At 41.2% G+C, this 13,592-nt stretch overlaps 1 protein-coding gene across 1 annotated transcript in view; it reads right to left on the bottom strand.

The window, feature by feature from the left end:
• The window catches only part of ulk2 (unc-51 like autophagy activating kinase 2), a 40,939-nt gene that overhangs the window by 17,206 nt on the left and 10,141 nt on the right, over window positions 1-13,592 (bottom strand). The window contains exons 4-10 of the mRNA XM_067593842.1: window positions 6,811-6,843; window positions 4,048-4,084; window positions 1,474-1,647; window positions 628-701; window positions 376-477; window positions 234-292; window positions 64-146 (exon numbers count right to left, since the gene is read on the bottom strand). Coding sequence (XP_067449943.1) covers window positions 64-146; window positions 234-292; window positions 376-477; window positions 628-701; window positions 1,474-1,647; window positions 4,048-4,084; window positions 6,811-6,843 — 562 coding nt within the window. The remainder of the gene's footprint in view (window positions 1-63; window positions 147-233; window positions 293-375; window positions 478-627; window positions 702-1,473; window positions 1,648-4,047; window positions 4,085-6,810; window positions 6,844-13,592) is intronic.

The raw sequence follows: 13,592 nt of genomic DNA, 5'->3' as shown, positions 1-13,592 counted from the left end.
TAAAACTAAACTTGAACAATACATTCACCATTTTAAGTTTACTAAGCAAATGATGTCACTCACCAAAGTCCATCCTGTCTTTCTGATTCCTCTGCAGCAGCCCCAGCAAAAGGTCACTGAGTTGGGGGGAAGTCTCCCTCGGGATGCTGGGTAATGAAAACATTAGAGTCTTAATACCTTGTGAAATATGTGCCTTCAAAATTAAAGTTCACCAGTTCTCTTCTGTGACTTACATGGGTTGTAGATTCTTGTTCTTCTCATAGAACATCCTCAGGTCTTGGGGACTATTGGCCTGAAAACATTATTTAATTATTAATAATATTATAATTAGATGCACACACACACAAACACAATTGTTACCAGTTTGTTATTAACCTGGAAAGGTGGCTTGCCGACCAGACACTGGTAGATGACTGTCCCTATGCTCCACAGGTCAGCCTTGGCGTCGTAGTTCTGGGACATGATGACCTCTGGGGCCTGAGGGATGAGAGAGGTCATAAGTAAAGATCCACAGTGGGGACAGTTATGCAACATGAACATGCTGCTGAGAAGGCTGACAGGTCACTTTAAAATGGCTGACCTCAGCTGCAACTCTAGACATACACAAAATATTCAGTATGCACTGACCATGTACATGGGTGACCCACATAGCGTGGCTGCCATCATGTTGCTCTGAAGGTACCGTGCGAAGCCAAAGTCAGCTGCAGGACAAAGGCATGAAACAAAGCAGTCAGAACACATGTGTTATTATTACCACTAACACAAACCACTATTGTTAGACTTTGGAGAATGCCTGGGAGACAAACACTGGGACCACTAATGCAGGCATGAAACAGAGATAAGGCAGGGAATGAAAATGCTGTCAGACATACATCAGTAACAAGTTAGATATGAAACAACCTAACCTTAAAAATAAGGTGCAAAAATGGGAAATCTGTATAATACAGAATTTGTAGCCTATATATAAAAATCTTTGTATATGTAAAATATGAAATGTAAGGTTTTCTACAATTTGATTGATGGCACTTTGCAACAGATGTGTTATGTCACATGTGTTTTTGTATTTTTTTGATCCAGCACCAATCCTACTGGGTACTGGGATGTGTGTGTCTTTTTTATCCTTTCTATATTTGTATAATGCACCTGTTGCCAAGGTGTGATGTTTTGAGTTTGTAGAGTAACTATTTACTTGGTCAAGGTTAGGTACACAACAAATGTTTGGTAGATAGGTAGACTAACATCTCTTACATGACCAGTTCACTTTTCCCTCTCATTCTGCTTCTGAATAAAAATATTTCACTGTCTAAGTAATTTTCTTTGAGATCTATATTCAGATTTCCAACTCGTAACTTCAGACTTGTAACTACAAGTCTGAATAATGATATAAATGCAGTGAATTTGAACAGTTACAAGATACCAGTTTTCTGGTAATATCAATATTCTAAACAATATTCTTGTTTTTGATTTTGTTACCTATTTTGATGCGGATGCCGCTGATGTTGGACTTCTTGCGACCCGCATATGACAACAGGATGTTCTGGGGTTTCAGGTCGCGGTGGATGATACCTTTGCTGTTGAGGATGCGCATGGCAGCAGCTATCTGCTGGAGGAAAACCCTCAGTGTGTCTTCTCTCAGGGTCCCCTTGGCTACAGAAGAGAAAATAACCAGGATTAAATAAAAAAATGTTGCATGAGTTTATTTCTGAAGTAGAAGAGAAAGCAAGCACAACTCCACAAAAAGTTCAGTTAATCACTTGATTAAAGCTAATAATTAGCATGTTACAGTAATAATCCTGAGGTAAATAGTGTAAATTGAGGCATTGAAGGTCCTATTCCCTGGTGGTAGTGAAATAAGTCTAATCCGATGTGAGACTAAGAGGATTCCTCTCTCTCTCTCTCTCTCTCTCTCTCATTCTCTCTCTCCCTCTCCACCAAACCATTGTGATTACAGTGTAGGCATAGATCAAAGTAGTAAGCTTATTAACATTAATCTAGGATTTTTTTTTGGGGGGGGGGGGGGTGTTAGCTGCTCTCTGCCCACCAGGGTAGACTATCTTCTAACATGGAAAAGTTGTGTAAGTAGTAGAGTAATTCACTAGTGAGATCCTCTTATATAAAGGGAGACTGATAATGCGTGAGGGTCGGCACCTACACATCTATGAACACAGAAGCCCTCCACTGATAAGAACACAGTCACAATGATTTATGACTTCATCGTGCTGGCAGTCAGTTGGGTACAGTTGGGTCTCTAGAGCACTGTAACACCCTGAACACTAATCTACAGCTTCAGACTTCCACTGTGACCCCATGGTTTCATTTCACAACCACAAGTGTTACTCAAGCAGAGGCTCCTATACCACCCTGTCACAGATGGGTCTGACCGTGACCCACTCTGTAAACTGCCAATGTGGACATGTGGGGCAGGCACATTATGGAAAAGTACAGTGATAAGGGAGCTGTTCCAGCAACACAATCAATGTTTTTATGGAACAGAGGTGTAAACACCTGTGGTTATCTAACAGATGTTCTGGAAAAGCACATACTGCAACTCATTCAGAGGGTTTTGAGATTCCAGCGACGGACCTGTTTTTACCTGAAACTATCCAACTGTAGTAACACATTGAGTGTTCAGTGAGTTTTGAGTCTCTTTGGACACTCAACATCAATGTCAAACGTGTCGAGTTAACCGCTCTAAAGCCCAAATGCTGTCAGATGAGATTGAGTAACACTTAAGTGTTTCGTGGACCAGAGCAACCAAACAAGGACATTCTGACAATGTATGTTTAGCTACTATATAGAGAATAGCTATGGTAAATCAATAATGAAGATCTGACAAAAAACATTTCGGTTTAGGAAAATTCCGCTTTAAAGTTAGCATGACCCATCGAGTCACAATGGCCACATTTATGGAATATACTGTATATCAGGTTGAACTAAACCGGAATCTCATTTAAATCAAACTTGGCAATTTGTCTTTGAAACTGTGTCTAATCAGTGTTTCTATAATGTCTTAAAGGACTGTTTACAAGTGTTTGAGGAGGAGACTGTTTTGTTTTTTTTTATTAAAAACATGGTAGTATGTCTACATTTGGATTGTTTTATGTTTTACATTTTTAATTTTTGGTATTTGGGAGATCTGAACCATGTAAAACAGAACTTCCAAACATCATTTCAGCTTAAAAGACTACTCTACAGATTCAGCATCACATTCCTACAACACTGTCAGATGGGCAGTTACAAAAAAGGATTAAATCGATGCAGAAGAACCAGAGATATTATCTTTTTTATTCCATTAATTCTTCTTCCTTGTCAAAATCTGGCACCTACATTACCCACAATACTGTTTGAAATGATTCACTCAGCCATACAGTTTCGGGTGTGTTATGCTAGAAGCACCTAATGTAGCCTTGAGCCAGTAGCGTCAAGCAGAGATGAGGAGCGGCTACAGATAAGCTCACTCCTTCCTAACTCCACTTTTTTTTAAATTTCAAACTTGTAGTCTTCAGCCCCAACCAACGTTCAGACATCAGACTTCCTACATTGTGGGTAATGTGGGAAATACAACTTTTTTCATATATACAGTAGTACTCCCCAAGGCCTCTAAACACACTTTTGTTGACTTGTTAAGCTGTACGACCAGAAATGCTGACCTTTGTTATAAACAGTGTACTGACTGGCTCTAAACTAGAGAAGGAACCCTTTGTACAAAGCTGCAGTGATTCCCACACACACACACACACACACACACACACACACACACACACGCACACACACACACACACACACACACATCCCCCCACATAGAAAGCATGCAAACACTCACTCAAAGACTCACACTCATACACTGTCAAATATCCCAACATAATACAGACACACATTATTCCACAAACTCTCCGTAACACATAGATAAAAACGTGCACATATTCCCACGCCTACACTCATAATAGCTGCAGTCACGTGGCTTTTCCTCCTCTGTGGCATTAGTAACTTTATTTTGATGAACAATAATCTGTGTGTGTGTGGCAGACAGATTAGTGTGATGCTTACCTTGCAGATAGTCGGCAAGATCACCTCCGTTACAGTACTGTGTGAGGGGAGACAAACAACCACTATCAGCAACAACAACACGTAAGCAGAATTAAATTCAGGTTCAACAATGTCAAGCTGAGAAGCAAATTTTGGTATTATGCATGCTGATGTGCGTGCGTGTATACTGTATGTGCGTGAGTGTGCGTACAAATCCCAGCCCAGATAATGGCAGCCTCATCAATTAATCTGCTGAACGGCTGTAGCTTTATCTGTGCTGACAACCTCTGTTCAAGTGCAGTTAGTTCTCAAGAGGGACAACAAGAACGGAGGGATGGAAACAGGGATTGTGTGTGTGTGTGTGTGTGTGTGTGTGTGTGTTTGGGGTTTGAGGGGGTTGAGGGGAAAGTCAGTTGCTAAGTGGATAAGCAAAAACAAGTAAGACTGAAAAGTTCCAGTTACACAGGCATCTTTAGTGAAACCATGCTTGCTCTATCCTGGTCCCTGCTCCTGAGGTTGACTTCATGCATGAATGAGTGACAACTTTAAGGAAAACCAACTTTAAGTATCTAAGTAAGGCCTCCAGAACAGCTTCAATGCTCCTTGTCATAGATTCCCCATGTGTGTGGAACTCTACTGGAGGGATGAGCAACACATATTCCTTCATTTGGTGTTTTGATGATGCTGGTAGAGAGCACAGTCTAAAGCTGGATTTATATCTGTGTGTTAAGGGTTTAAGCGTTGCTATGGCAGCTACATGCGTAGGCTCCATAGCTATGCTGCAGCTGACCTGCGCAACCTCAAAAACGATACAATGTGTTGAGGCGACAATGGTTACTGAAATACCACGTGGAGACTGCAATAACTTCTCAGTTTTGTCTCCTTGTATTTCCTCCTTCAAGTTTGTTGATAGAGACAACACACAAAACCTGGATGTAACTTCAGTTTTCACTATGTAGCCCACATAGCGTGGCTCACACAGTCACTGTGGGGAATATAATCAGAGCATGATACAGCCTGATCATGATATATGTGTCTAGTACTGCTGCAGTTTATCAACGGGTGAAATCTGATGCTAGCCTATAAATCAAAACCAATGACCTCTGTATCTACTGTGTATCTACAGTCTATAATGCTTCAACAGTAAATCCAGATTAACACGTCACTCCAAAATCTCCCATAGGTGTTCATTTGGGTTGAGATCTGGTGACTATGAAGGCCATAGCATATGATTCACATCATTTTCACACTCATCAAACCGTTCACTGACCCCTCCTGATTCGTATTCTGCGTTCTCTATAATTCTGCATTTATTTACTCAGGTTTTATCTTTCATTTGCCACCCATAGAGCATGACAAAACAAAGACTGATAGCACACAGAGCCAGAGGATTAAACATTAAATCATTCTAGATTCTGCACCAGTGAAAACAAAGGACTTCTCTTCCTCCTCCTCCTTTCGTCAATCACACAGGCAAACATTTCCCTGTTGCTTAACTACCTGACCACAGCCTCTTGTGATAAAGCTGGATTTAATTCATGCTTTTGATGATCTGCATTTTCACTTTCATACTGAGGAATCACTTAGTGTTTAGCAAAGCTTCACTTTGAAATGGTAACAGAATTTCAAGACAGCTGCACATAACAGAAAGGTATGCATTTAGTTATCTGACATGTTGCCAGGCTGTATGGTTCATCTTACAGTTTACATGCATGTTATCTGAGCCACATTCAAACTATGATTGCTACTGTAAGTTTGAGTTTTTCCCCTCCAGAGTGTTCAAAGGGCACAGTATTCTTTTCACTGGGTTTACACCTGGCTCAGTGTGCCCATCTCTTAACATAACACTTTCATCTGATACTTCCACCAATGTTTGAGTAAGACAAGCTTTTTCTTGCTAAGCAAAACATGAGGCAAGGAGCATTGATTTAGCCAGACTGAGGTGAATGCGTCAAAGTGCAGCAAGGACATGACCCTAGCAATACTCCTAAAACCATTTGACACTTGAAAATTGAAAATGATTAACACAACCAACTGCCCATCTTGTTTTTCACCCATGTCAACTCTGAAAACAACATAATGAAAAAACTGTAACATGGGTACCCTCAAATTATTGTAACCTAGTCGTACGGCAGTTGATCCAAACACACAAGATTCCAAAGGATTATAAATACAGTACAGTGTACAGCCGTCTAAGCAGAGACCAAAACAAGATTTTAAGTTAAGGCTTTTGGGGAACATGGTTCCTAGAAAACAGAGGGGTGTATTTTTAGGGAGTAACTTGAGGTGCAGTTAAGGTTTGTTTTCAAAACCAGCAGCCAGCTGAGCATGTTGCGAAACGAGTGGGGAAAGTTGGGGAGGATGCTGAGGGTAAGGCTGCCAGCAAGCTAAGAGAGGAAATTAAGACATTGTGAAAGAAAATAAAAGAGGGAAAGACACGAGAGAAGTTTGACAAAGGGGTGGGGTGACAGCAGTGAGGACTACAGCAATCAAAACTGCAAAAACACATGCTGACAGCCAGTGTTGGGGTGAAACATTACTCTGTAATGAATGCTGAGAGTGCTCTTTTGTGGTAATGAGTACCTTCGTAATTATGTAAGTCATCACTCATGTTACTTATAATAAAGAAAACTTTGTAATGTAACAAATTACTTTTTAGAGTAGGTAACAAGTAATTTGTTACACCAAAAACAAACTTTCCTCAACACAAGTGACAGCACGTGAGAAGAGAATATGAGTTCTGGCTCATGAAATATCCAGAGAGAGTCACGTTTCTATACTTACTTCCATGACCAGGAAAACAGAGTTGGGCGTTTCCTGGAAGAGAAGGGACACAGAATCTGTTAGAGAAGCCATTTATCCTGAAGCAGCTGTCGGTTCCAGTACACAAGCATGACAAAACAGCCACTGGAAAAAAAACATTAAGTGCATTATACCAGAGCTTGCTATTTATCATAGCCATGGCTTTTTCTTACCATACATTTATTTGTCTCATGAAAATGTTACTTGATGCTTATGCCACAGCTAATAATGCTTAAAGCTGTGTTTAATATAATGTCTTAAGTCACAGAAAGGTGACGTGAGTAAACATTAAACACATGAAACACACTGTGAAGAGAAACATGATGGAACTTGTTCCAATGTCATGCGGTGTCACTCAACATTTGAGTAGAAAATCAATTTCAAAAGTAATCAAGATGTAAACATTCTTGCTTTAGTTTATGACTGTTAGAACATGTATGTAATTACATTTTCCATGAAAGGTCGTCTCATTAAGAGTGTACCAATGTGGTGGTTAAGTGGTCAATACTGATGAGATCGTTCCCATGACGGAATTCAATGCAGTGCCTGTTACTAGCATGTCAGTTTTGCAGGAGACATTTTTGGCTGGACCACGGATGTCAGACCTGTAAATGTGAAAGTCCATGACTAAGTGACTGAGAGCCAATGGTGTTACATCATTGGTCGACTGAGTGTTGCCTCTTCCTGTATCTGTTGTTTCAAATGAAAAGCCCTCTAGCATTTCATACACAGTCCAGCCATATAATAGGTTTTGACTTTGTCTTGTTTTGTTGATACTGTGACTAAGATTTCAATACTACTTTGATTCTGTTGCAAATAATACAACCAGATACTAATGCCCGATTTCAAAATCAACTAAAAAAAGGGAATCTGTAGATTTGGCAAATTAGTCTCAAAACTGATTAATAAACTATGTTTTTGTCAAGAAACAATAAACACCAACTGCTGCTCACTGTGTGAATGAAGCTATAAACAAGTTGTATCAGCCACAAGGTTTGTGTTTGACCAATCACAGCACCACTACCTCTACCCTAATGGTTCCTGGGCCATCAGAAATTACTATCCTCAAAGCAGGGACTTTTTTGGGGCCAGGATCTACTGCTGGAGAACTCAATTCTGACCCTGGTTCGTCTGGTTCAAATGCAGGAACACTACCCAGGTTTTCCACTAGGATTTTTTTCAGCAGTGGTGCTGTCCAGCCAGGACCTGTGTTTGCGCACACCGATAGTGGAATAACTTAAAACTAGCTTAGATTTGTTCCAGATTATCCTGTTTATCCATGTCCACAGACTCATGTGTGTGATAATTTACAGGAGCATTTGACACCAGAAGGGCTCTGGAGGTGAAGAGAAGTATCATCAACATGCCGGCGGTGGATGAGCGACTGCGGACAAAGCAGCTGAAAATATCACTTTTCTACATGTTTATGCTTGTTGAACAGTTGTTTTGATAGAATACTTATTGGCTTTTTACTTGTGAAGCTTTTATTGCACTTACAGTAACGAGTGCAGAACTCGTCGTGTTTGTATGTGTGTGTGTGTGTGTGTGTGTGTGTGGTTGGAGGACAGAGACGAGGGGCCATACATGATACCAGTTCCTGTTCTCTCCCCTGTTACCTCCAGACAGTTGCTCAAAGTGCAGAAAGTGCATGCGGTTTGCATTTGTCGTGATTATTATGTACTATGTGAAATTTCAGCAGTGGCGTTCATCATTTAGCAGCGGCGCTGTGCTGCTGTTGAAAGCATATAGGGGAAACACTACTACCATATTACTTTGGTATTGAATATTGACATGTCAAACTAAGAATTAGTATTTATATGAAACTAGAATGCTGTAGCTCGCTACTCACAGATGTTGGGTAGTGTAGAATGGCACAAATCAATATGTTTATTCACAAGCTACTACTAATTGTATTCCAACAAAATCAAAACACTGTTTGGGTCCACCATATAAACAGAATAAGTACAGATTTAGTTTGCAGAGTAATCTTCTTGTATATGGAATGAACAAAAATGAATCAGATGGGATTGACATCAACTCCAGTACCCATTAGCATTCCTAGCTGGCAAAATACAACAACAAAGAGGGAAACTCAGCATAACATTTTTCACAACCTTCACACCATGCTGCATATAAACAAACACTAGGTGAGCTTGGTCTGACCACTAACTACAGTACCGTGCCACTGTGCTGTGTGAGCCTGTGCTAATGGGCTTGTTTGTTTGGCTGGTAAGTAGCTCAGTCTGTTCCAATCCTACACAGTGTTTTCTTCAACTGGGGCAGGTGGTAGTGGGGGATGGGCTACCAGTATCCATTCTGACTGTATGTGTGAGAATATGGGTGTGTTGGGGGGGGCTATGGGGGATTACGTAAGGAGTTTGTATTCTGCAGCGCAATCTGGTGAAGAGGGGGGATGGTGACGGAGTGTTGGGGGGCAGAGTCATCATGAGGCCAGATCAGTGGGGGTTACTGATACATCACTGTCCCATCACAAAGCACACGCAATGCAAGTGAATGTCTGGCCACTGTCACTGAAGAACATTCTTACACAATCACAAACTCAAGTGTCTACTGTCTAACGTCAGAGAGAACTCATATCAACAAACAGCCGAGACTGAAGGTACTTCTAAGAAAAGCTGCTGCCTGAAGCAACATTTACCTTATTCAACAACACGTGAGAGTGTTTTGAAGCTTTCTCTGACTGCTGAAGTTGCCTCAGTTTGGTTTGTTGCCTAATTGCAAAGAAGTGAGATGAATGTCAAGAGGCAGGTGGTGACAGCAGCACATAGGGCAGCCTTTGTTTGTGAAGGCTTAGAGGAAGTGGCAGCTCACAGATATGAAAGTGACAACTGCTCAAACTGTTTACATTGACAAATGTTCTCCAGAAGGTACTGTTCACACATTGGCCACATCTGAAAGAAAAATTGGTGGACTTTGGACACTGATGGCTCACCACCATATGAGGGCTGGGTTCAAAACCGTTCCCTCCCAGCACAAAATATTCCAAAACACGCCATGATATAAATAGCCCCTCTGTCACACTCATGTAACGTTCAGAGGCTGTTTTGCAAGCAACTAAATCTGCAGGCTGGCCGGATGGATGAAAGGATTTTATTATCCAGAGATCTGACGACTGACAACACAAAACACAGGCACTGAAAAGTTACTGACATTTATAAGCGGCACACACACACACACACACACAAAAATACTCAGCACTGCCAAGAGTCAGTGTGAACCAAAACAACGGTGTGTCTGGTTAGTCGTTCAGTTATTGCGTCACAGTCCAACTCCAGGAGAGCTGAATTATGTAACTACATGGGGGATGGGAACGACCGAACTGCAGGGGGTGGAGGTCAAGGGGAGTGTGTGTGACGGGGGGTACTGGAAAGGGGGGGGGTTAAGTATTTGTGGAAAGCTGGTGTGCTTTTGTCACGGAAGCGACGAGCGTAATCCGGGATATTCTGAGTAAACAGTCAGTGTCATTTGGGAGTAAAGTCTATGCTTTGACATAACAGCAGCACGCAATGATACATGACTGTGTCAGTGACAGCAGCGAGAAAACACTAATTATGTGCTGAGGACAAAAGGTCAGAGTGGCTTGGTGATTGTCAGTGTGGCTGGATCTTGGGTAAAGAGGATGTTTGTTTTTTTGCAGGTGGGACAACTGTACAATTTGTTATTGCACAGACATGCTGATATGGCCACATACAGAACACACAAAAACACTGCTGATCCAGTCATGCATGGAAAAGAACAGAACATCATATAAAAGGTGCACGTGTCTGCCATGTAATGAGTCATGACAGTCCAAAAACACATTTACATGAAAGGCAAAGACAATGAAATACAGACATTTTTTTTATTTTAATTTTGTATTCATAATCTTTTAAGTTGTTTTAAGTCCCTGCAGGCACTCTTTGTTATGTAAGAGAGCAGCATGTACGTATTGAAGATCATGTGAAAGAGTGTGCTTGCTCATGCTTGCTGATCAGACATGTAATGCACTACGTATGTTCCATCCAGAGCTGTGTTTGTGTGTGTGTGCCAGCGCCTCAGTGAGCAGTAACAGTGTTTTCCTCTGAGCCTGTGTCCCAGCCAGTTAAAAGTAAAGGAATGTGGATGGAGGCCACTGAAGTTCATGCTGCAGGTTTTCTAGGAAAATGTCGCTGAGCTCCAAAAATCCCCCCGAAAGTATCCAAGAACATGTACTGCCCCTTTTTCTTTTCAGCTCTCTTCATGTTAGTCCTGCCTCAATACCTTGTGTAATAAGGGCACACACACACACACACACACACACACACACAACAGGCTGGGGGCCCCTCTCTAGGCTAGAACACAATGTTCTTTAGGAGCAGCATCAGCTTTTGTGGAGATTGGCTCACAAACCAAAACACATCATAAACAAACTCCCGCCCCCCTCTTCCTCTGTTTACCTTTATATCAACTTTCATCTCCACCAATTCCTTTATGTCCCTCTCTCTCTCTCTCTCTCTCTCTCACTGTATGTAACAGCAAATATGCAAGGAGGCATGTGTGTGTGTTTGTGTGATATAGTTGTTGAACCACAAACTCATGGATACTGTATTACCTACAAAATACTACCACATATCAAAAATGTAATTGCAGGTTTATGCTTGAAGGTATTGTTATATAAAAATAAGAAAAATAAAGAAAAATAAGCTTATCTCTCATAGCCTTGTCTAATAAAGATTCATCCTGCACTATCTCCTGAACATACACACCAAGTTTTATTCACATCCGAAGAATGAAGGGGGGACAGATGGCGGAACTTTGAGCGCACAATTATTGAAATGCTGCAGGCTTTATAATGATGAAACTAGCATGTGATTGGTCTCACTTCTTCTTTAAAGAGAATTAAACCAGATAAAGTGACTTTGAGCTGATTGAGCTGCTTCCTTCTCCTGAGCGCAAAAAAGGTTTGAACCTGCTAATAGCTGCTTGCAGCTATATTTGTCTATTTATAATTGTTGTTGTCTGATGGTTAAGTGGTTACTGCTGGCTGTGCAACAAATTGCCCCTCGGGGATAGTAAAGATATCCTTGATCCTTGAAAACTGAAACTTCTTGTGCTAATGAAAGTCATGTGGAGCTCCAGACAGAAGTGAATCTTGAGTTAAGAGGGTTTTTTTGGCAAACAACTGTAATGTTGTTAGTCATTTTAATAATTACATTATAATTAGCAGCATGTGGGTGTGTTAGCCATAATGACTTAAAAACAAATTTAAACAGCACTTGGCAGGAGGGAATATCTGACTCTGACCATCTTAGATGAGTGCAAAGTTAATGATTTTTTAAATGTCAAATCAAAACAAACACACTCCCTCTTATCTCTGTTGCCAGTTCACAGGAATCCAAACGGTGAAGCAGCTGAGCTGTACTGTGCAGATTAAAGGCTCTTTTATGCAGAGATCCCTCATTACAGCCGTATAGAAGGTCCGTCATTAAGCCGCCTTTGCTTTTTTACACTGAACCAAACAAAGCCAGCATAAGGCCACCCTCATGTGTGTTTCTACATAGCATGTTGCCGTTCCAGATTCAGAGGCGTGACGCAACGCAACAGCAGCAGCTCCCTGTCAGCTCCTTGTCTCGCTGTGCTGGCTTTCCCTTTTACACAGGTGTCGATCCGGCTTTGTGACTACCTCCATAGCCAGCTTATTGGCGGAGCAACTCTGCCCCCCTAATTCCGTGTACCTTACTGTTATACAGAACAGTGAGGCGGAATAAAGGCACAGCATTCCCGCCTTGAACAAGCTGTGGAAAAGGGGCCTATGTGAGAGAACGAGCCATAGAGCCCTGACACAGGACACCTTATAATTAGACCCATCTACCTCGCACGGCTGCAGCTTGCTTAACATTAACAGCTCCATGAAGAAGGACCAGGAGGCGCTCAGCTGTGTGCTTAAGACTGTCATTAAAAGCAGCAAACGAGCAGAGCTCCAAACTACAGTGCTGGGAATAAGGACCTGCAATCTGTCATGGGCACACATACTCCTACATCCAGCCCTGCAGTCTTTTGTCAATGCACAGCTATTCTGAGAGGAAGGCAGGTACAGCTTCTTTCCTCACTGAAGCAGCTGGTGATTCACACACAAGCAAGGTTTATTGCATTCATGAAAGCTGGCATATGGGTGTATGTGGAGGTTTTATAGAGCAAAATTTAAGACATTTTATAAGATTTTTAATGCTTTACCTATCAAGTGTGCCATGTCATATTTTCAATAGCATTTTTCTAGTTTCTTTGTCATAAGATTTAAGTCTAACCCAACTTAATATTATTGAATGTGAATTACCTTAATATACTATTAGTATCCTATATTAAACAAATCATTGCACAGTGAAAATTTCAAGAATTCTAATAACTTTGTTTAAGACAATTTAAAGACAGACAGATAGTGGATCATACATCCAAACAGCAGGAATGAGAAGTCCTGCCAAAGAACTGTGACGGTTTTCTTTTGTGCATTCAGCAAAGAATACAAGAAGTGCTGAGGTAGTACGGTGGAGTGTTAGCGTATTGTCACAATGTGATGTTGAGTGAATGAACACCTCTATTGTGAACCTAAAACATACAAAAGGACATAAGCAGTTTTACTCAGTGTTTATTCAGTGCTCAGACCAACACAATGCTGTCTAGTCTATATGGTGCTGGTACTGTATACACACACAGCAATGTGGATAGAAACGTAGTCAGCTGTGGTGTAAGCTTGTGTGGGCTGGCAGGGGAAATCACAGAGTTAAGAT

This window comes from Thunnus thynnus, chromosome 7 (assembly GCF_963924715.1).
Source record: "Thunnus thynnus chromosome 7, fThuThy2.1, whole genome shotgun sequence".
In the NCBI taxonomy this organism is placed as follows: domain Eukaryota; kingdom Metazoa; phylum Chordata; class Actinopteri; order Scombriformes; family Scombridae; genus Thunnus; species Thunnus thynnus.
The sequence above is the reverse complement of the archived record's forward strand: the minus strand, read 5'-3'. Positions and strand labels throughout refer to the sequence as shown.